This window comes from Spermophilus citellus (assembly GCF_964194105.1).
Source record: "Spermophilus citellus genome assembly, chromosome: 3".
Taxonomy (NCBI): domain Eukaryota; kingdom Metazoa; phylum Chordata; class Mammalia; order Rodentia; family Sciuridae; genus Spermophilus; species Spermophilus citellus.
The window spans coordinates 138432493-138456953 of NC_138184.1; the positions used below are offsets into that span (position 1 = coordinate 138432493).

General features: G+C 40.8%; 1 protein-coding gene across 5 annotated transcripts in view; it reads right to left on the reverse strand.

Moving 5' to 3' along the window:
- The window catches only part of BMPER (BMP binding endothelial regulator), a 251580-nt gene that overhangs the window by 8117 nt on the left and 219002 nt on the right, over positions 1 to 24461 (reverse strand). For all 5 annotated transcript variants that reach the window (XM_081284713.1, XM_081284712.1, XM_081284711.1 and 2 more), the window contains one exon: positions 7889 to 8019. In XM_081284713.1, coding sequence (XP_081140839.1) covers positions 7889 to 8019 — 131 coding nt within the window. The remainder of the gene's footprint in view (positions 1 to 7888; positions 8020 to 24461) is intronic.

The following is a 24461-nucleotide window of genomic DNA, read 5'->3' on the forward strand; positions in this document are numbered from 1 at the left end:
ATGTTAAATAAAAATTAATGTTGAATGTAGTATGTAATGTATTGCACCTGGATGTGTGACCGCAGCAAGGGCAGCAGCAGCTGGCTGACAGGGCTGGGGAATATAAAAATGTTGACAACAACGTAGACAAGTCATAGCCAATTTGCTATCTTTGTTAACTCAGAGCTGAAATAGTTTTAACAATATTCTGAGAGATCCTGAAAATTCATGAATAGATTTGTCAGAAAACAATAATGCAAACCTTTGGGAAGTTTTATGACATAGAGACTTTTCCACCTGAGTTAGTTCTATAGAGAATCCAAGGGCCTGCCCCTCATTCTCAACACTAGGAATTATGACACATGTAGGAATTTAGAGCAGGGACTCTCCATGAACACTAGTGGCAATCCAATCATCATTTGAAGTTGCTCCAAATAAAAGTAATACCAAGGATCAATTGTCATCAGCTTAAATGTCTCCATTGTTGTTTATGCAGTGTGCAGAATAATGTTTGGCAAAGAATAATGAAACCATAAATAGAATTGATTTCCAAGCAAATGAGTCTTGGAAATTATATGTTTGGAGTTACCACAAAACATTGGTGCTTGAACATTTTTAATTAACAGCAAGTTAAAAAGACCCATAAAGTAAATTCTATGAAGGCTACTCAGATATCCATTAAACTACTTAAAACCAAATGAGAAAAGAGGCCTCCTGTCCAAAGAGTAATCAATGATCTCTCATGCATCTTTACTTATTATTAGAAAACTGAGCTGTATGTAACATAAAATTTTGAGAAACATTTGAATGGAACCAATTTGAAAACTGTTGACAGTATAGTTAATATTTTTCTCTCTGAAAAATATTAAACACATATTTATTTATCCGTACCACAATTGTTATCATTGTTATCTAAACTATCGACTCTCACTAAGCATTGGTTCTGAATGAGGCCTTTTTACAAAATGCTTTGTAAATAGAGATTAATGACATGGTCATCTGTCTGATACACAAACAGAGGGATGAGTTGTTAGTAGCTAATTACCAGCCAACTATATTGAAACTTCAAATGTAACCTTATTGATTCCTATACCTAACTCATTCTCTCGATTTTTTGAGGTGTCTTTTTTCATGTCCCAAAAAGAAAGCAAAAGAAAATTCTCTACCCATTTTCTCTGTTTTTTTTTTCTTCTTTATGCCAATCATTACCCAACAGTATCATGATTTCTTTTGTCTTCTGTATGACTACTAGAATGTAAGCTTGCTCAGAGAGGAAGTTCTGCCAGGTCTGTCACTATATCTCTAGCACCTAGATAGCATGAAGTACAAAGGCCAACAATAAATACTTGTTGAGTAAATGAATGAGTCATGAAATTGTCACAGCAGAGAGGGAATGAACACCTTCAATTTGTCCCTGGGGATCCACTCTCTGTCCTCTTTGTGCTCAGCACCCACATTGACCTCTGTGAATGACACTGTTTTCCCTACCACTATACACTGGTGATTTTAATGTGCTATCAGAATTAAACTTGTTGTCCTATAAAAGCCCTCACATTCATGCTTCAGGAACTTCAAAGACTTATTCCTTTTAGCATACATGAGGACAACTAATATTTCCAAAGTAGAAGTAGGTGCACCATGGAAGCCCCCACTGATTCCCATCATCATCTACCTCACACTCGACTGAAGCACTTCCTCCACCCCAGAGCACCCATTCTCTTTTAGGGTTGGATTTAATTCAACTACAGGAACATCTATAATATACCCTCCTCCTGCCTCTTCTCCTTCTCCTGCCCCTCCCTGCTTGCGATTCAGATATTGTGTTATGTCTCCTCCAAGAACTTTGTCCTTCCGCTTGCACATTAATCTTCCCCCTTTTTGTTTAAAAACACTATTCCTTCCTTTCTTCTTCCTTTCACCTCCAATCCTTATGAGAAAAAAATTTATAGTCATTTTGCCCTATACTTTTGCAACTTATTAACAACATTGACAACGTGTCTTCCTCACCCACCACTTTATTGAAGCAGTTCCCTCCAAAGTTTTTACCAATGACCATGTCCACTGATACCCCAACAGCTCTCATTCTCCGAAGATCTCTTTGCAAAATATTTGGTCTTTTTTCCAATTATTGTTTATGAAATCGAGTCCTCCTGGTTCTTCACTGAATTCTTGAGAGCACCTTCTTTTTCTTAGCTTTTTCTGCCTGCTCTCAGACACTAAATGTTCAAATTACCTCCTAGCCTCTTCTCCTTTTTCCCTCCTCCAGTTCAGTCTCTGACATCCCATCTGAAAGCCCTGAAATCTATTATCATTAGCTCTAATTCTTTGCCCAATCAAACCATTTTTGTCTTAATTCGAATGTCACCTCCTTTGAGTAGCTTCCTGCCTCCCCTCCTTTGCACACCACAATACTTTTCACATTATAGTTATTCATTTATTTGTTCTAACCACTCAGATGCAATGCAGATATCTTTCTTAATCAATAATACTCATAAGAGTCCCCCGAGGATCTTTTAAAAGATATCTATGCCTCATCTCCACCCCTCAAGATTTTTGCTCTGGGTCTGCATGGGGTCTTGGTGGTCATAGATTTAAAAGGTTCCAAGGGTCACTATGATAAGCAGGCACAGTTGAAGATAGTGAACCGCTAAGAGATGGGTCCATATCTTCTATAACTCAAAGTTCTGGCACTGGACCAAGCATAGAAGAGCAGTGTAATGGAGACACATTGAATCATGAGTTTACATTAATGGTGTCCAATCCATCACTCTGCTTCCCAGCATGGATTCCATTTGGTTGAACTCAAGTTCATTTTCCACTTTGCTGCTTCCTGAACCCCTTTCAGCTCACCTCACCCCAGATGCTTTTCTCCTGTTCAGATCTTGCTAGGATCCCTTCTATTGGGAAGACTTCTCAGCAGAATTTCTTCTTTCCCACTGAGTTTGTTCTTTCACCCTGACTCTCTGATGTCTTCTCTCTCTGACTCCTTGAATCTTCTGGCTCTACCACTTAACTTCTTCAATGACACCTTCTCTTTATAATATTGAGTACTGATACATCCTCACAGTCTACAGGTAGAAAATGAACTGTAGAAAATGAAGAACAACTAGAGAAAAAGAAAAAGATCTTTCTCTTGGGCATTCTCCCTCAATATATAAACACCCATCTCCATTTCAATTCAAATTAGATCAATAGGCATCAAATGAGCATCTGCCAAATGCCGGGCATTCTCTTAAGCCTGGGTGAATCGAATGGGAAAAAGATGTATCTCTGACCTCCAGTTGAAGAAGGCTGGGCTTATAACTGAGTAGAAGAAACTAGCATGGACAGTGGAAGGGTAAAGAGAGCCACATTAACCAACATTGAGAGATGGGTCGGGTTGGAGGAAGACTGCAGAGAACAGATCCCACTCAGGTCATGCAAGATGAGCAGAACCATGTCAGACAGTCAATGCAGAAGAGCTTCCCAGGCACAGAGAGCTGCAAGAATAAGGAGAAAGGACAAAGGACAGAGATGGCTGATTCAGGGAAGGAGGATCCCTGGATTGGTGGAAGGGAGGAAGCACAGGATAAGAGGAGGGAGTGTTGGGAGATAAAGGCAGAGAAGTCAACAGTGTCCGGAGATCACAAATGACTACACAAACCTTGGCAAAGGGAAGCCTTGGAAGGATTTAAGCTGAGGAGTGACATCATCATATTTGCCTTCAGTTGGCACAATGTTTATATGACTGTACAAAGTTAATAGTAAGTTGAGACCCCATTGTGCCCTCAGTGAATCCACTTATTTCCCAAAGTCACATAACAGGCAAAAGATAAAATTTTTAAACACAAATGTGATTTGGTTCACACACATGACTTTTGAAAGTATTCATTTGGCTAAATTGTTTTTGTTTTTATTTTAAATCAGGAGCCTGCCAAAGTATTGGGGTTAGCAAGCATTTAATCTCCAGAGGACATTTCAACAGCTACATTAACACATAAAGACATTACATGCTGATCTTATCAGTATGTTAGATAAGCATAGCTCTGTGTCCTCTGGAATGAGCTGTCTCTATGTCCCCCTGCTGGGTGCTAAAGGTTACAGTATCCAACTTTATCCCCTTATTTTTACAGGAGGCATCCAGTCAGCCAAAAAAAAAAAAAGCTCAGTGTATATAACTAGGGCAGAGTTGCTGCAGGGAAGGAGCTAGAATCATCCGGGGGTTGCAGAGATAAACAAAGAAGAAGAAACTGCTCATGAAGCCCAGACTATTCACAGTGCTGCAGAAAGACACAAAAACCTGCTTTCCTAGCACCTTTTCTATGTATAAAATGTATTACTGGGTGTGCAGTGATAATTAGCATCGGCTGTAGGCAATGGCAGAAATTCTGCTAAGGATGGTAATGTTAGACAAAAGGAGACAAGATCCTAACAAATTTACAGCTACAGAGGTACCAAGTAACACCTACCAGTGATAAGAAACAAGTGAACAAAAATTGAAAAGTTACTAAAGTTAATAAAGATCTAGGCAGCAAAAATTTGGATTAATTAGTTGGTGTAGGTATAAATACATAAATACATTTGTATTCATATTTTTCTGCAAATATGAATACTGATGTATTTAATTATTTAAATATTTAATCATTCTTGCTTTTCTGTTAGAATGATTAAATAATTTTAATGATTAAATGTTGAAGTTATGATGGAAATTGACCTGGGTTTGATTTCCAGCTTTCTGGATCTATTCAAAGCCTTGATTTATTTATCAGTAAAATTGGAGTAATATAATGGTAACATATAGGTTATCATGGGCATGGAATTAAGATAAAATATCATATAACATGCTAGTAAACTCCTTGGGGGAGAGGACGTACTTAGAAAATAATAAAGAGCAATATAAATCATTATTATTAAACTTTCATATACCTTCACTATAGTCCTTCACATTGCATTTTATTTGGTGATTCCAAGGCTAAATTAGAGTTCCCTTAGTCCTTCTTGACACAGTTAGTGGGCATATGCCATGTCAGAAGTGATGATGGTGTTAAAATCCAGGCTAGCCTTTAAAACGTCACTTTTTAATTCAGAGTTTCTTGCCTGGTTGGCAAGTTACTTGTTCAACTTTCGAGATTTTTACTCTAGAAAATTTTTCTTGTCTGTCATAAGTAGCATTAAGTGCTTTCATGAGTCAGAGAACCTGGGACCTTAAAACAAGTAAACAGTATTCTTAGAGTCTTCAATATTCTAGATGATTCTGAAACAAATCTACTGAGAGAGACTCTGTAAATTTATTTTCCCAGGTATCCATCATCAATCTGTGGGATTCCATAATATGCATACATATGTGTGTGCACGTATGTGTGTGTGTAAAGTGTTGTCCTCCAACTGCACATTGATGGAGTTATACTTTACCCATATGGCTCCATTAAATTTGAGAGGTAAATGGAACCTTTGAGGGGCCATATTCCTTTTCCATTAAAAAAGCAATTTTAGCTCCAGAGAGTCAGTCCCTGAAATGAGGATGTTGACGTGAAATGTGTAGTCCTCAAATTCACCGTGTGCACTGAAATGATGCTAAGTGTAGCCCTGGGCCAGGAGGAGAAGGTTCATATATCCTGTATCTAACCACAGTACCACCACAGCTAATAGAATAAATAGAATTCTGCTGAGCTCTACATTACATCAGGATGGATGGGTGGGTGCTTGACTCCATTTATCTTATTCATCTTGTGGTAGATTCAAGGGAAAGAGGATTCAAAATAAAGGCAGCTAGGAGAATTCAAGATGGCAGGAAAGATCCAATTCCTCACAAACATCCTCCTCACATACTGCACCCAGTGCTGATGCCAAAGGTCAGAGGTCAGCCATTTGCTTTGCCTTCCAGCAGCCTCAGCCATGCCTTCATGTGAATTATTTTTTATCAAAGCAATAGTCCTCAGAGAGGAGCAGCACTAATAGAAACTTTTGCTGTGGAAGGTAAACTCTGATGTAAATTGAGCTTGGGTTGGCAGAAGTGAAGGCAAAGCTGAAAGGGATGTCAGAGAGAGACCACAAGCTTTGGTGCTTTTCAGAAGTCATGAACTAGTGGCAGCACCAAGGGGCAGCTGAGGAAACGTCAGGAACCACCACGCATCCATCCTCCTCTTCCTCCAAGTTAACACACAAGTGGACTCAGTGCTTTGAACTCTGACTGCAGGTCAGAAGCACCTGAGAAGTTTTAAAGTTCATAACATCAAATGAAGAGGCTATTTGGGCATGCAGCCCAGGCATTGGCTTCTGGTGTGATTTTTAAGTCCTCAGAGTGACTCCAATTCCAGCTAAGCTGAGACTTACTGGCCTAAGTGAATATGATGTCTAAGCACTGCAAACACAGATCTGAGGTGATTCTTCTTTTAACCAGATGACCACCCCTACCTTCCACCAATGAGGAGATTCTGGAGCATGCAGAGGCATGAGTTGCCATCTTTTCTAAGATCTCGGTTAAGGCTATTAGGATTACTCGATCATAGCACCTTCAAACAGAATTAGCAGCAGCTGCCAGTGACAGAGCATCTTCTGTGACTTGGACACTCATCAAGATGCTTCAAGTATCCATCACTAGTGCTTGACTTTTGACACAGTAGAATTATGAAAAATTTCAAAATATGTCTAGACTATCTCCCCCTTCTGTCCTAGCTGGGCATTGCCACCATCTTAATTCAAGCTTCCATCAGTTTTTTTTGTTGTTGTTGTTGTTATTGTTGTTGTTTTGTTTTAAACCAGGACTACTGCAACAGCCTCCTGCCTGGTCGCCTGCTTTTAAGCTTGCCCCCCTCCAATCTATTATCTGCACAGTAGCCAGGGTCATCTTTGAACAACACAAAAAGAGTTGCTAAAAATTCATCAGTGGCTTCCAATACTCTTAGAATAAAAGCTAGGCTGCTTTCCCAAACCTATAAAGCCCTGCACAATTCAGCTCCTGCTCCCAGCCCACCTCAATCTGTGCCCCTCTTTCCCTTGCCCACCAGGCGCCAGCTACACTGGCTTCCTTCCGGTTTGAGAAAGTGCTATTTTGTCTCTCTTCTGGCTGTCAAACATGGTTCTTTTGCATGGAAAGTTTGCCCTGACTCCCTTAGAGCTACTCTGAAACATCCCTGTACTGGGAAGCCTCCCTTCTTCATCTGACTCGCATTCTATCCCTCTCCACTTATTTTCTATAACACTATCCTGTTTGCTTCTCTCATTATACTCACTATAATTTGTAAATATTTACTTCAGTGTTATTGTTTTTGTCTGGTTCTGCCACAAGACAGCCAGCATCTCAATGACAGGGACCTCAACACTATTGTCATCAAAATACCCAGGGTGTCTAGCACAATGCCCAGCACTTACCAGTTTGCAACAAATATGTCCTGGATGAACAAAGGCATCCATTTTATACATATGAAATAAGCTAATTAAGTTGCCTGAGGACAAAGAGCTAAAAACAACTATTATAGAAAACTGTCTCTTGGAGAGAAAGGAACATTCTTCTAGGGTATGTATAACAATCTCTTTTAAAAATCATCATGTTTATCCTTAAGACCTTAAATAACTGCAAATTGTCCCAAATCTCCTTTGCATCACGCATAACCTAAGCTACAGTTATGATTACCCATGTGCTAAGTACGTCCAGCTGGTAGCTTGAGGTTGAGAGGATGTTGCAACAGTGGAAATCCTTAAATTGTTAAAATGTGCTTGTCACAAAGCATTTCTCTTAAGTGCTGGCTATCCTACCCAGTGGGAACCCCCTGTGTTTTATCAAGTAGCAATCCAGTTGGGCCACCAATGGGATTTCCTTTTGGCCAAGGGAGGATCTAGCCATTCATGTCAACATCTGCAAGAATTCTACATTGCCATCTTGGGCAGTGTAGTAAACTTCTGAAGGGTGGATCCCCCAGGGCCTTCTTACCTGCACAGTTCTGCTGAGGCTCCCAGTGGACTTTGATGCCTTCTCTCTGGCAGGCCCGCGTATATGCCAGGAATGACTCACAGTAACAGTTTTTGTGCACTGGACATTCACACATGTCTGTCACACAGGACCTAGAGAAACAATGGAGAGAAAAGAACATTCAAAAATATCAACTCATCAAAAAACTGAAATGTGATTTGCAGAAAGGGTTGGAGAGATGGACAGGAAGACTTGATTGGCCATTAAAGGTTGTTACTTCTGCATCGAATACCTAAAATATTTATTAAAAATTCTGAATGCTGCCTTAGTGCTGAGGACCTCTGAGTAATGTGATATTAAGTCTTCTTTCTTCTGGAGCAGGACTGATAGAACTTTCTGCAATGACATAAATGTTCTATGACCTCTACTGTCCAAAGAAGTGGTAACAATCCATATTTGGCTGTTCAGCACACTGTATGTGGCTAGAGCAACTGAGGAGTTGAATTTCTAATATGATTTAATTTTAATTAACTTAGCCACATACACTTAGTGACTGCTCCATTGGAAAGGCATCTCTCAGCATAGAGTTACCATTCAATATGCTGTCATTTTGTGTGGAACATGTGTGCCTACTTGAGTGTAGAAAGTGGTCAGCTAGCTCTGTGTAGTAGTTGGCACAGCACCTGCTCCAAACAAGAATCAAACTGCAGAAACAGTATGCAAGGATCAATCATCCCAAGTGCACTTGCAAAATTATCACATCCTGACACTCAGAGCATAGACCTGGGAAGCAGGAACTAACAGAGACAAAACAGGAACAGCACTGAAACCTAAAGAGCTTATTCCATTGCACTGACTGGAGAAACAGCATTTGGGGAAATAATGTTTGTCAAACCCAGTTCTTTCCTTGAAGATTTTACATATTTTAAACGTAAAAGATGTGTTTCATCCCAGAACTTAAAATTCTAAGATATTATTTCTCCACTTTTCAAGTTGATGATTTCTTTTACACAAAGCTATGCCCAGAGTTTGACAAACTGGAAAAGTAGAGAGATCCATACTATCTCTGCTGGCAGAAGGGTAAAATCTGTTGGCTCTTAGGCTGAACACGTTGTTATGCCAAGCATTTTATACAGATTGCCTCCTTTACTCCATACAGCAGTAGGGGATGAGGCAGATATTGTTACTGTCTCACTTAACAGATAGGGAAACTGAAGGCCAGAGATGTTCAGAATCCTGCCCAAGGTCACGTGGCTAATGGCAGATCCAGTTTTGCAAAATTAGGAATAGAATTCAATTTTTTCTGGTCTGAAAACCCATATTTATAATAATTGCATTAGAGGAACTTTCTGGAGAACATTTTGACAATATTTATGAATAATCCAAAGAAAGTTTCTTATGATATGATGGAGATATTTTATACCTAAGAAAACAGTAAAACATGTGGACAAAGACTTCAAATACAGAAATTTTTATCACTATGCAATTTAAGCTAAAAAGAAAAAAAGAAATAACCTCAATGCTCACAGTTGGGGCCCAGTTAGATAATTTAGGTGACTTGTATGATCAGAAAACTCTATAGCTATCACAAAGATGTTTTGGAAATATTTGCCTAAAATATGAGGAAATCTTCAAGAGGAATTAATAGGGGAAAAGCAGGACAACAAAAATTTAGCATTGTGTAATCACAGACAGAAAACAAAAATAACTTAAAACAGATATGATCATGATGATCAATTCCGGGTGGTGGAATTGTAGCTCTATTTTCTATTTTCTATGAACAGCACATGTTGCTCTTCTTAAAAGATAAATAACACAATTTATTTTTAAGACAACAAAAAGGAACAAATAAAATATATTAATATATAAATCAAAATTTAGGAACTATAATGGGAAAATAAAGTTAAAGAGTGGGTGAAAATTATAAACATCTGTTTATAAGTTGTAGTTATTAAATAATGTCCAATCCATGGCCTCCTGATATAGACTTCAATTCGATTCACTCTGTGCTGTCCTCACACTTCTAATTCATTCTTCTTTGATGCTGTGAACTTGATATTCAGACATATGAAACAGATGATGGAATAATTATGCATGCTTTTGCTGGTTAAAAAGGAATTCATTAACAGAAAAATAAAAGCATCTTGAAAAGCACTTCAGATTTCAGGAAGGGACAAAAATATTGTTATTCAACTATTCAGTTTGTGTTTATCACACAATAATTCAGTATAAAGAAAATGTAATTTATGATACATTGTAGCTAAATTTTTATGTGTTTAGGGAAGTATATTGTCCCTTAATCAGTATGCACCACTGTTATCAGTTTATATTCATTTTATAGAACAAGTAGCAAAAACTTCACTACGTTTAGTAATTAAAATTTGTAGCTTTGGTGTCTCTGCTTTCACAACATTGCTCTGTCCTGATTATGTTCTGCCAGCTGTGGAACTGGTCAGAGAAACAGCTCTCATTGCACCAGTGGGAAAGCACAGACCGCATTACAGTCAAGACTGAGTTTTCCAGGAAGCTCTAGACCTAAAGGGCACCTGCCTACTCTTCCAATTTCCACCATAAAGGCATTGACGAAATTACAAAGAGGTCAGGCCTATGCAATTCCTTTAAAGCGTACTTTCCATCACAGGAGCTTTTCTTGAGTGCATCTAGAAATGATTTCCTGACTTACCTGCCCTACTCCTGGCATCTTTCCTGGCAGCTGAGAGGTGCAGGAGGACTCCTCTACATGGTCCACACAGCTGCTCAGTGCAGCCAGACGGCAAGAGGATTCCAAGGGCAATTGCAGGTCCCAGTGAGCTGGTGCCCTGCAGGCCCGTACTTTGTCACACATTGGCTATTGCCCTTCTCTATTGCTATGTGTGTGTGGGTGTGTGTGTGTGGTGTTTCAAGGACTCCTAGAAGACATGTTTTAACCCTTTCCTCCACAGAACAGTAACAGTATCAGAACCAGGGTCAGTTCCCTCCCTGAAATCCAATAGATGACAATCTTTCTCCAGGGGAAACTTTACCACTCATTTTCCCCCTTCAATCTACTACCACTGCTTCCTGCAAAGTCCCCTGGCCACACATAGCTATTTAAATTAAATTAATTCATTACAATTGAATAAAATTACAAATTCAGTTCCTCAGTCACACTAGCCTCACACCAAATGTTCACTGGCCACTGTGTTGGACAGTGTTGATTTAGAACATTTCTGTCATCACAGAAGATTCTCAGAGGTGCTGTTGAGTGTTGAGCTCCATCAGATTCAGGAAACCACTCCTGAACTCCAACAGGGATTCAGAGGTGTCCTGAGATCAGGATCAAGTCCACTCCTGCCTTCTGAATGGACACCTAAGAGAAAGTTCAAATGTCCCTAGCATCAAATCCAAGGTCCCTGCAACCTAGACTTCAATAGACTTTTCTAACTCCATCCTTTTTTCCTTCATCCATTCATTCACCAAGGCTTAGGAAGTGTCTCAGCAACCCTCCAGCTTCCTTACATCTTGCTGGTCTTGCCTGAACAATGTGCTTCCTTTTCTTTTCAGTGGGAAAATCTGAAGACTGTCCTTTCAGACTCAGTTCAAATTCCTCAGAGGAGCTCACCCACTGGCCCACAAAAGTGTAGCCACTCTCCTATTGGGTCTCACGTCCCCCACACCCAGCCCAGACCCTTTGTCCGCAATCACCTCTTTCTCTGTTGGCAGTGGGGACTGTGTCTGGCTCATCCAACCCAGAGTGCCTCAAACATGAAGTCCAGTAAATAACTGGTGAATCATAAGAGTGGGTGAGCATGGCCTGATAATATTTGGCAGATCACAGGATGGGGGAGCTGCACATGGATATCTGAAGAGCATGAATTCTGTCCCTATCCCCATTCCCTGGCCACTGCCCAACATGGCCATGGCTGTGGGGGCTGCTGACCACAGAAACCCCTGAAATAAGCTTCTCCTGCAAGCATCTGCTCTACTGTCATTTCCCTTTTGAACTTTTTATACACTCTCCTGTCTCCCAGTTTTTTCTTATGACTGCTAGAGAAAGGGATTTGATGAGAGAATTCTGCTTTAATGACACATTTCCAGAAAAGTACACGTTCAATATTGTACAAAATACCTATAGCTCTTCGTGTTATTAAAAAGGCAAGTCTCCAATACTGCTAAAATCAAAACATCAAACATGTTTCTGCTTCCTAGCAACAGCAAAGCCAAGTGGTTTTCCCTCTGCGCTCTCTGGCACAAGGGCCACTTCTGTCAAAAAGAGGCAAGTGCCTCTGCTTTCTAGACACAGCTTTGAAAGACAGATGTGTTCACCATTGAGAACTCTCCGCTCTGCTTCTGGGAGAACTGTAGGGCAAGCAAGGAGTGACAATAACCAGTGCCATGTGGGAGCCACAAATCCAGAGCTCTGGCTTTCCCCTCTGCTACCAGAAAAGGTCTTTGGCTGACTACGCTGGCCAATCTGGAGGCCAGCTTCCCTGAGAACAACAATAGGATCAGGGCAGAACTGAGCAGCAGGAGGAAGAGAACTGGAAAACCACCTTGTGGTCATACGGCTTTCCCATTCCACATATGCAAGAAGTTCACGGAAGCAAGTAAAGGCATCTCAGGTCTGTTGTTGTCTGAGCAAATAAGGGAAGGGGCAGGCAGAAGAGATGGGCAACAGTCCAGGCTAAGCAGGTCAGCTCTCATGAGACTAAAGCTTAACCCTTGAAATTCTGTCCTGACTCCCCTAATGTGAATTGTAGAGAAACTACTGGAGACAGTAGACAAGGTCAGAAGGCCTATCCATGTCATATTATACCAACAACAACAACAAATCTCACCCAGGTAGCAACTACTTTGCACTCCTCAAGACTACACAGACATCTTCATACATTCGCTTTTATGCCTCCTTTGCAAAAATAAATAAATAAATAACACTCTAATATGAAAAACAAGGCAGCAGATTCAATAATGTGAACCCTGAGGTTGTTTTGTTGAGCTGTTGATGAACAGGCAGGAGCAAGCCCACAGAGCCAGCATCTGCTGCTCTCTCTAGGTCCTTCACAGGCCAGCTGTAATTTGGCGCCACTGTGGTATTTGTCCATTGTGACTCAAATATTGGTGAGAATATTCTGGGTTCTATGGCTGCCTGGGGTTGCTAGGACAGCACAGCAAGTCCAGGCTCCTCTATTCACTTGTTCATTTCATAAATTGATCTGAGGGACAGGGAAGGAGACTCCTGGGATGGGAGTCTGCCTGTTCATCTGGCTACAGCAAGGGACTTCTCCTCCACCCAGTCTCACCAAATTATTTTCTCTACCAAAGCTAGACTTTTAGCTACTCCTAAGTGAAAAGAAGGGATTCTGGGAGAACTGTTTGCTCCAGGAAGTGAGAAAGGCACAGGAACTAATAGAGGTAGGCTCCACTGAGAAAGAGAGATTGTGCAGATATTAAAAACCAAACTCCAAAGGACCAAGGCACTACCAAGCCATCCAATGGAACACTGAGGACTAACTCCATGGGGCAGCAGGGTGGCCAGAAGGCTTCACAACAGTAGACACATGGGCTGGGTCGTAAGGCTCTGTGGAATTTTGCATGGTTAGAGAAAAAGGAAAAGGAAAGTCCAGACACAGGAATGAGACTGAGTAAAAACCCAGAGTTTCAAAATCACCAGATCTTAGATTTGATAGCCATGTGGTCAACATCTCAATATCAAAAAAAAAACAAAAACAAAGCATAGAAAACCTGACAGCTAGCAATGCAGTCTCTTCCTGAACACCTGGGAGGACAGGGGCATGTTTCTCTGTAGAGTAGCTTGATTCAAATCATCATCATCTAAATCTTCACTCTCAGGTCTGCTGCAGCCACGAAGCATCAACCAATCACTGTGCTGCTGCCCTTGATGACCCTGGCCCTGGGTTATATCCCTGAGCACCCCTGCTCAACTTTGTGCCGTCTCCTTCCTTCCCTGTAATCTGCTCCATTCACACCTTGACAAAGATGAAAATCCAACAAATAAATTAATAAGAAAAAATTTGCCGAATTATTTAGATACATTTTATAGTGAACCCTCCAATTGCCTGCACTCTTACATACATTTCACTTCTTTATATGCATTTCCTGGTCATGCATAGTCAAACAATGTTACCTAATTTAGACTCCAGATACTGTAAAATATTGACTTTTTAAATCTGCATAACACTCCTCAGGTGATGAATGGCATTACCTATACAGCAGAAACCTGGCAAGACATAGGAGTTTCAAAATTGGCCATTAGCATCTAACCTGCTTCTGAAGCTATGAATTATTTTTAGGTAACTAGGATACCCATGCCCAGAGTTAAGTTTTCTTGCATTTCAGAACATTTTTTGCAGAATTCTATTGCTCCATGCCTGAGGCTACATCTTAAAGGGCTAAAACCAGACACTATCCAGATTGAGTATCTCTCATCCAAAATGCCTGGGATCAGAAGTGTTTTGGAGTGTAATTTTTAAAATATTTTTCAGATTTTGGAATATACATGATGAAATATTCTTGGGTATGTGACTCAAGTATAAACATGAAATTAATTTTTTCATATATGCCTTTTCCACATAGCCTGAAGATAATTTTATAAAATATCTTTACTGCTCCTGTGTTTTAACTGCAACCTGTCATGTGAGGTCAGATGTGAAATTTTTAATTTGTGGCATCATGCTGGCACACAAAATGTTTAGAATTTTTGAGCATTTAAAATTTTAGATTTTTTCAGATTAGCGATGTTCAACCTGTATGGCCAGTGATGCTGTCAGAAATAACCTTATTGAGAAGATAAAGTGCCTTTGGTTGGGTATGCAACACAGGCCCCACAGAGGAAAAACGGACTATGGTTGACAGACATTTGCCAAATTGTCGCTCTTCTTGAGATAACTGCTAATTATTTCAGTTTGGGCTGGATCTTGGCAGAGCCAGGCAGATCTTGAAAGACCATCTCACAAGGCAGTCAGAGAAGGAAGCCTGGTCACTACTCCCCTCTAGTGGCCAAGAGGTAGAGCTCCAAGTAACGAGAATCCTAAATCAGAAGACTCCTCACTTTTTTGGAGGCTGGATGATAAAAGAGAACATAAAAATGGCTGTTTGGCAGAAAAATCAATCACTTTTATCTTAAATTCATGTTTAATTCATCACCGTCACCCTCACTGTAAAGCAGTGGTAAGGCTGATGAACTAACCCCCTTGTGCTCCTGGTGCCTGCCAAGGGTCACCGTCTCTGAGGCTTGACTTCTGCAAAGGGTAGAGTGAGGGGCAGCATCAGAAGGAGAAGCTTAAACTCTCCATCTGTTTTCGGGAAGTCTTATTTTACCCAGACACTGCATTGAGCTTTGTATATTTTAGTTTGTGAAAAGAATCTCAAATACAAAGAGTAACAAAACTCTTCACCCAGCGGAAGAGATGCATTCTCTACCATGAGCAGGAGGAAAGCCCAACTGCTTTTTCTGTTCCCACATATTCACTCAACACAGAACACTTCTGGCCTTGAAATGTGTGGGGATTTCCCCCCAGTGGACACCAGCTAGATGTCCTCTAATCCACTTCAGTTCTGACATTATCTACCTAGAAGTAGACTCAAACTCCACAGGTTTAGGGCTCAGTCCCCAGCACTGTCCCCCAATCCTGATGCCAATCACAAACCCTGAGTTGTTTTACCTGTATTCCTAACTGTGGCCATAAATCAGGTTTTCTAACACACCCTCCTTGGGTTCAATTAATTCGCTAGAGTGGCTCACAGAACTCAGAGGAGCACTTCACTTAGGGTCACCAGTCCATTATAAGAGATATGAGGAAGGATTAGATGAACAGCTGGGTGGAAGAGATACATAGAGCAAGACACTAGGGGAAGGGAGCCAAGCTCTATGCCCTCTCCAACAGTCCATCTTCCAGGAACCTCTACAAATTCAACCTGAAAGCTTTCAGAATTCTGTCCTTTCTGAGGTTTTTGGAGGGTCCATTAATTTAGACATGACAGATTACATCATTGGCAACTGGTGATCAACTCAACTCTCAGTTTCCCTCCTCCTCCCCTGGGGTCTTTGCAGTGAAGGACTCGGCCAGGCAACAGAAAAAAAAGGTATCCTAGGCACAATAGTTAAGGGAGCATGACTCCTGAGTCCCTCTAACTGCAGGGCTGGCACTTGTGAACAAGCATCTCCTTAAACTTGGGGGCAGTAGCTGCCCATCTCTGGTCCTGGGTGACCATCTATTAGAAAGGACCATCTATCAGAAGAGTGCGCCAGGTAAGAAAGAAATTACCACCTCTGGGTTAAAGTCCAGCTGTGTAACCTTGAGAACATTATTTCACACTCTTTATCCTCCTTTCCTTGGCTAATCTTTCCCATAGCTTTCTCAGAAAATGTAAATGAAGTCATATTGTGTCCCCCTAACACCACCAATCCCTAAAGAGAGAAATACATCCACAGTCGAAAATGGAAATGAAGGCTAGGGACCAGGTAAGGCAGAAACTTTCGAGAAAGAAAGAGACTCCCCACTTTTACCCCAGCTCAAGTTCAGGGTGGGAGGGGTGTGCAGTGGGACTTTGTCTTCTTTTTTTCTCTCATTCTATGCTGTCATACTTACTCTCTCAATTCTCTGGGCCTCCAGGCACCAGTGGTTGTCTGTGAAATCTTGCCTTTGTGGCACAGCAGAGCCAACACAAGTCTGGCCCTGTTGGTGGAGGCTGCCTCCACGGAGGGTGGAATAGGAGTGTGCAGTCACAAGCCGCTGTGGGGACATCTGTGAGCCTGAAGGCATCCAGCATCTGAAGACACATCCCAGCCACAAGCAGCCCTGCTACCAGCCTCTGCTTCAAAGGGCTGGTCCTTCCACGGGCCTTTTTCACATTAGGCACTGGCTGGCTGCCAAGTCCCACAAACGGGCAAAAGCACAAATCCTCCACTGCGTGCATTAATAAAAGGGCGGCAGCGGTGGCTGCCTGGGAGGAGGATGCGGTGGTGAACTTTTTCGGATGCCGGGGGCCTTTCATCAAGCATCCGCCGTGCTTTTTGACTCCAAAATAAACCAGGGTTCACATCCAGTTGCCACACAAGGAAGTGCCTTTTCACAGCCTGTGTTCTGTGCAGACTGGGCTGCACAGGGTAACTCAGTCTGCTGGACCCACGCCAGGAGCTCTGCATCCTGAGAGACCCCACCCCACCCCGACTGTGGAAGCTGGCATGCCGCCGCTCTCAAATGCCACCAGACGCTCCCCAAAGCCAAATCATAAACACCACAGCTCCATGGGCCTCCATGCCAGCTGTCCCACCCTGCTAGGATGGGAGCAACCTCTGATAATCACCAGAGAGGTTGAATGTGAGGCCTGTTTTGCGTAAGCAACTTGGGAGAATAGTGCCTTTGAATCCCTAGAACACACACCCAAAGACATCAAGTAACTTTTTGTTAACATCACACTGTTAACAAGTAGCAAGATCAGCACTCAAAATTTGGTGGGGGTCTCTCCTCTACAAAACATTTCCACCTGGAATGTTCTTCCATTCTATTCTCATGGTTAAACCCTACTTCTTCAATATGAAGCTCAAGAGCTTTCTCAGGGGAGGGTTCTAAGATCCCCAACTAGTTGGAGTGGTTTTGAAACCCTCTTCTGGAGTGCTTACACAGCTCTTATGGCAGCCTGCAACTGTGTCCTTATGTGATTGATGGCTCCGAAGTGCTCAGGGCCCCAGGGCTCTGGGCCAGCTGTTTGGTTCACCAGTTTTCCCAGCCCTGGTGATGTGCCTGGTCTAGAATCGATACTTAACGCATGTTTTTTGAATGCATTAATTTTAGAGCAGTTAAAGTGACTACTAAAATAAAAGCAAGAATCTAATGGTTAAAAAGCCTGGGAAAAGTCAAGGAGAATTGAGCATCCCAAGGATTCAACCACTACTAAGAGACCAGGGGAAGGAGGTCTAAAAACTGGTTTATACAACCAGGTGGTCAGTGGTGGCCTTTGCAGGAATCATTTCATAGAGGTTGGGGGTCACAAAAATCATCAGTGTGTTAAGGGTGGGAAAAAAGCAAGACATTGAGTAAAAACCATTTGTCAGTAGGTTGGCCATGAAGAGCAGAGAAATGAGGGGATAATTCAAAGATTTTGTGAAAGAAAACTTGAATGTGTTTTGCACCAAGAGAAAAACATCCAACAGAAGACGTAGATTTTGAAGCTAACAAGATGATTAGGTAATTGGTAATGGCATACAGAAATCAGAAGAGGGTGGGGAGAAGGATGTAGGCAAAGATTGCCCTTCTAGTCACCTATAGTGGCCAAGGTCAAATTCCTGAGAAAAGGAAAACATCAAAGTTCCTATGCTTATATAAGACATAGCAGAGGAAAGGGTAAAAAAAAAAATCAAGGTCAACTTCCAGATCAGCAGTTGGGGAAGGAAGAGCAAGGTCCCAATGAGAATAACTAGCAAAGAAGCAGACAGGAATGAATGAAATTTGCAAATGGTGTTTCCAGGTGAGGAAAGATTCCAGACAAGAAGCAAGACTAATGAATGCCTCTAGAGTCTAAGAATCCTCTCCACACTCCCCATCTCCTTCTCTTGCCCTTGGAAACTCAGGGCAGATGAAACGAAACAAAACTGAGCTAGAGTGTTAATCAGGAGAAATTTAGTGCTGGAGAAATTTTTTCTTAGCACCTATGGAGAAAATGATAATACAACAGACTCTATAGCCCCTAATTTTGTAATCTAAAAGTAGTAATGGTATATTTTTTTTCTCTAAAGCAGAGGACCTGAAATTTCGAAAATAGTTTTTGGGGAGAGGTATGGGTCACCTTCATAGATGTCTTATTTCTGAATATTTTAATGTCCCCACTATAGAGTGAAAGCCTTCGCAGCAATGATCACGGCAACACACCTTGGTTTAGGATGCACAGTGGGTTGGATGACTCTAAAACAGTCACAGAATTATAGAATCATAGTCTGAAAAGACCTTAGAGAACGTCTATTCCTTGCAGGAATTCCTTTTACAACACTCCTGACAGATGGTCATACATCTGCATCATGTCTGTGATAGGAGCTCAGTAGCTCTTTAGGAATCTCATTCCTGTGATAGACAATTCCAGCGTCTGTCTCTCAGGAAGTTGTCTTATATATTAAATGAAAACGAGTTCTGTAACTTCCACCCATTTGTTCAGATTCTGCCTTCTGTTATATTGTGGAATCATCTTATTCTATTTCAGCTCCCATATGACATCCTCTTCATATATATTACATAAAATGAAAAGTGTTCTACTTAGAAGTTAAACTTTTGGGGCACTTCCAGAAATGTTCCCATTATGTCATTTTTTTTTTTACTTCCTGTGCTTTAATTTCCTTTACATCAAGCAGTTAAAGGATGTTCCACCTAAGCATAAACCTTCGTTTCCTTTTATTTATTCTTTCAACAAATCTTACTGAGCAAAGCGTTGTGCTTGCCTCCAAGGAAGAGGCGACAATGAATAAGACAGGGTTCCTAATCCAAGTTCCACAACATGCTAACATAAATTATGACAGAAGGAGGAAAATGGCGAGTGTTATAAAAGGCAGTATTACCAAGGGAATTGAAGGAAATCTAGAGATTTTCTGGCAAGGGGTCAGGGAGGGAGGAAAAAGTTAGAAAAGATTTCAAGGACAAAGGTTCATTTCAAGTTTCATCTCAAAACAAAGAATGAGTTTTTCCCAGGCAAGGAGAAAGGAAAAACTCATACATCAGGTAAACATTTGAGGTGCCACATGTTGCTTCTGGGGATCTGCGATTATCAGGAAGGGAAAGATAAGTCCTGGGAAATCAACTGGAAATACAGGCTGTGTTCATATCATGGACTCCCTTGTAGGCCAAGCTAGGAAGCTCAGACATTCTGTGGGAGATCAGGAGGAGCCACTGAGGATGTGAGCAAAACATACCTCAGGAAAGCCAGCTGATAGTAGTGTGTTACATGGGTCGAAAAAGATGGAGCTGGGGGAGTAGATCAAAATAAAGCAGTTAATGACCAGATTACAAGATGAAAAAGATGCAACAGGAACCTAGCTTTGGGAACACCAGCAGAAATCAAGAAGAGACATAAAACACACAGGATGAGAGAAAGCAACTGTAGAGTTTGCAACAGGATCTCACATTGGGGTAAAAAGAAAGGATCAAATATGCCTCTGGAGATTTGAACATTGGTTTAAAGTCAACTAATAAATGGGAGGAATGCAGGAGGAGGAGCTGATAGGTGGAGGGGAGCAGGAGCACTGAGGGCGATTTGAATTTAAACACGAGATACAGCTAGTGGGATGGCCAGACAGGGTGAGGTGGTCAATCCTAGGCAACCAGTTCTAGGGGTTCAGGTGAGGAAAGAGTACCCCTGACTTGTATCACATGCCTATTTCTGTTGCACAAATAGAGTGGCTAATTTTTTTTTTCTGTTTATTTTATTTATTTATTGGTACTGGAGATTGAACCCAAGGGCACTTAACCTCCTCAACCCCCTTTTTTAAAAAAATATATTTTATTTAGAAACAGGGTCTGGCTAAGTTGCTTAGAGCCTTGCTAAGTTGCTGAGACCGGCTTTGAATTCAAAATCCTCCTGCCTCAGCCTCCCGAGCTGCTGGGATTACAGTCATGTACCATCACTCCTGGCCAGTGTGGCTGTTTTTGAACACAAATGTGACATCACTGACAACTGAACACAGAGTCACAAAGAGATTCTAACAATTGGCTTTACAGAGCCAGTCAAGCCAATTCCAGCACAACACTACACCCAGGTAAAAATGTTTAACAGATATTTTGCAGAGGGGGGATGTGGTTGAACCAAGAGTGTTCTTTCCTTATCCTCCTGTAAACAAAATGTGGTTCTTGGCAAGACAAAATTAACACCACAACTACAGACATCCCTACATGCGATGAGTACCCCTAATGGTGTGCTCCGAACTTCAGCCAGAAGCCACAAAGAAGTTCTCTCATTGTCTCTTATAAACATTCATAAAAACCATAAAAACAAATGCTGACAGCAACCAATGAGTTTATGCTGGTTTTATTTTTCTTAATGTCCTGGAATGATTCCTCCTTTAAGATTTATTATTGTTTTGCCTACCATAAAATGGTAACTAAGTGTTTTGCTAAATCAATTTAAAGCTTGCTTTGTTTCACTGCTACTTTTGCAAGTACCTCTGGGCTGTCTACTGTTTTATAATGGCTCATAATGATGCGGCTCAGTCAATCATAGGATGCAATTTGGTCTTTTAAAAAGAAAAAAAAAAAAACCTTGAAGCTGCTTTCTGTCTTTCCAGGTATATAAAATTCCAGCAACATCACTAGATAATGCTGGGGCAGTTAATGATGCTGTGAGGATGATAAGGGGTATTACGTGGGACAAGATTTAGAAAGTAAGAATAATGAATGGACCATACAATGTTAAAAGTTGAAAGTCATGCACTGGGGAAGAAGATAGGAGGAAACAGAGAGAAAAAATAATCATCAACAGTGAAAAGTTATAATTTCTCACTTGTGTATTTCCAACTATAGCATGGACATCATCATATGCCTTCCCGAGGACATAACAGTCCGTTAAATATTTTGGGGCATCTATTTATTATAATACTTCAAAGAACAATACCAACAACAACAACAACAACAACAACAACAACAAAACCTCTTCAATCCCTACATAGCAGCCAAATGTACTTTTAAATATATTATACATCATAACACTCCTCTAATAAAAGGTTTCCTGAAATCTTATCACATTTAAAATACAATCTAACTAAGCTCTAATCATGTTCCTCAAGCCCCCGGATGATCTAAGCTCTTCCTACTTTATAATTTCATCTCTATTTAGCAGACTCAGTCCACTACCTTTAAGCCAGGCTGGTCTTTCTGCTCTTCCTTAAACACGCCAAGCTCACTGCTACCTCTGCCTGGAACAATCTTCCAGAATACTGGGGAAAGAGTGGCTCTCCTCTCAAACCAATACCTCCTCCTCATGTGTTCCATCCTTGAGTGCAAGTATGTTTCTCAAGTAATCCTTTGTCCCTACTCCATCATTCTCTCCCAAATCAGAAATTTACCCATTTAGTTGATTGATAGTTTAATTTTGGTCCCACTCTCCAACTTGAATGTGAACACTATGAAAAGCATTGTCTAATTTCTTGCTGAATTTCCAGCACAAGCACATACAAGGTGTTCAGTCGACAAGTGTGGAATGGGGAATTCTCCCACTTCCACTTACTGGACACTTTTTAATGATAAAAGGAAATCTGTGGAAAAATGATCCCTGATTTTCCTACTGTCCTGTCCTTCATTATATCTAAATAAATCATCCTGACACATGATGGCATATTAAGCAATGCAATAGAGGGAATAATTCAAATACATGGTTTGGGGTTCTGCACAGGCAGGCAGGCCATTTTAAAGAAACACAACTAAGAGAGAATGTGCTATTTCTCCCTATTATGCTGGGACCAATTATAGAACCCCAGGAAGACCAGCAGTAGGGCACAGAAAATCTAGGGATGAGTTCCCTCCAATTTTTCATTCCTCCAACTAGCATTGACTGAGCACCTACTACAAGGATGAACCGTGCTGGGAAATCCCAGTGGTATAAAGATGAGAATTCAAAATCTCCACCTTCAAAGACTTAAAATAGAGAAACAGATGGAAAAAAAATTCAATTTGATTTTTTTTGTATTTTTTATTGGTTGTTGAAAACATTACAAAGCTCCTAACATATCATATTTCATACATTAGATTCAAGTGGGTTATGAACTCCCATTTTTACCCTGTATACAGATTGCAGAATCACATCAGTTACACATCCACATTTTTACATAATGCCATATTAGTAACTGTTGTATTCTGCTACCTTTCCTATCCTCTACTATCCCCTCTCCCTTCCCCTCCCATCTTCTTTCTCTACCCCATCTACTGTAATTCATTTCTCTACTTGTTTATTTTCCCATTCCCCTCACAACCTATTATATGTAATTTTGTATAACAATGAGGGTCTTCCTCCATTTCTATGCAATTCCCCCTTTCTCTCCCTTTCCCTCCCACCTCATGTCTCTGTTTAATGTTAATCTTTTCTTCCTGCTCTTCCTCCCTGCTCTGTTCTTAGTTACTCTCATATCAAAGAAGACATTTGGTATTTGTTTTTTAGGGATTGGCTAGCTTCACTAAGCATAATCTGCTCTAGTGCCATCCATTTCCCTGCGAAATCCATGATTTTGTCATTTTTTAGTGCTGCGTAATACTCCATGGTGTATAAATGCCACATTTTTTTATCCATTCATCCATTGAAGGGCATCTAGATTGGATCCACAGCCTAGCTATTGTGAATTGTGCTGCTATGAACATCAATGTGGCAGTATCCCTGTAGTACGCTCTTTTAAGGTCTTCTAGGAATAGTCTGAGAAGGGCAATAGCTGGGTCAAATGGTGGTTCCATTCCCAGCTTTCCAAGGAATCTCCATACTGCTTTCCAAATTGGCCACACCAATTTGCAGTCCCACCAGCAATGTACAAGAGTACCCTTTTCCCCACATCCTCGCCAGCACTTGTTGTTGTTTGACTTCATAATGGCTGCCAATCTTACTGGAGTGAGATGGTATCTTAGGGTGGTTTTGATTTGCATTTCCTTGACTGCTAGAGATGGTGAGCATTTTTTCATGTACTTGTTGATTGATTGTATGTCCTCCTCTGAGAAGTGTCTGTTCAGGTCCTTGGCCCATTTGTTGATTGGGTTATTTGTTATCTTATTGTCTAATTTTTTGAGTTCTTTGTATACTCTGGATATTAGGGCTCTATCTTAAGTGTGAGGAGTAAAAATTTGTTCCCATGATGTAGGCTCCCTATTTACCTCTCTTATTGTTTCTCTTGCTGAGAAAAAACTTTTTAGCTTAAGTAAGTCCCATTTGTTGATTCTTGCTATTAACTCTTGTGCTATGGGTGTCCTATTAAGGAATTTGGAGCCCGACCCCACAATATGTAGATCGGAGCCAACTTTTTCTTCTATCAGACGCAGAGTCTCTGATTTGATATCAAGCTCCTTGATCCATTTTGAGTTAACTTTTGTGCATGGTGAGAGGAGGGGATTCAGTTTCATTGTGTTACATATGGATTTACAGTTTTCCCAACACCATTTGTTGAAGATGCTATCCTTCCTCCATTGCATGCTTTTAGCCCCTTTATCAAATATAAGATAGTTGTAACTTTGTGGATTAGTCTCTGTGTCCTCTATTCTGTACCATTGGTCCACCCGCCTGTTTTGGTACCAGTACCATGCTGTTTTTGTCACTATTGCTCTGTAATATAATTTGAAATCTGGTATCGCTATACCGCCTGATTCACACTTCCTGCTTAGAATTGCTTTTGCTATTCTGGGTCTTTTATTTTTCCATATGAATTTCATGATTGCTTTATCTATTTCTAAAAGAAATGCCGTTGGGATTTTGATTGGTATTGCATTAAACCTATAGAGAACTTTTGGTAATATCGCCATTTTGATAATGTTAGTTCTGCCTATCCATGAACAGGGTACATTTTTCCATCTTCTAAGATCGTCTTCTACTTCTCTCTTTAGGGTTCTGCAGTTTTCATTGTATAACTCTTTCACCTCTTTTGTTA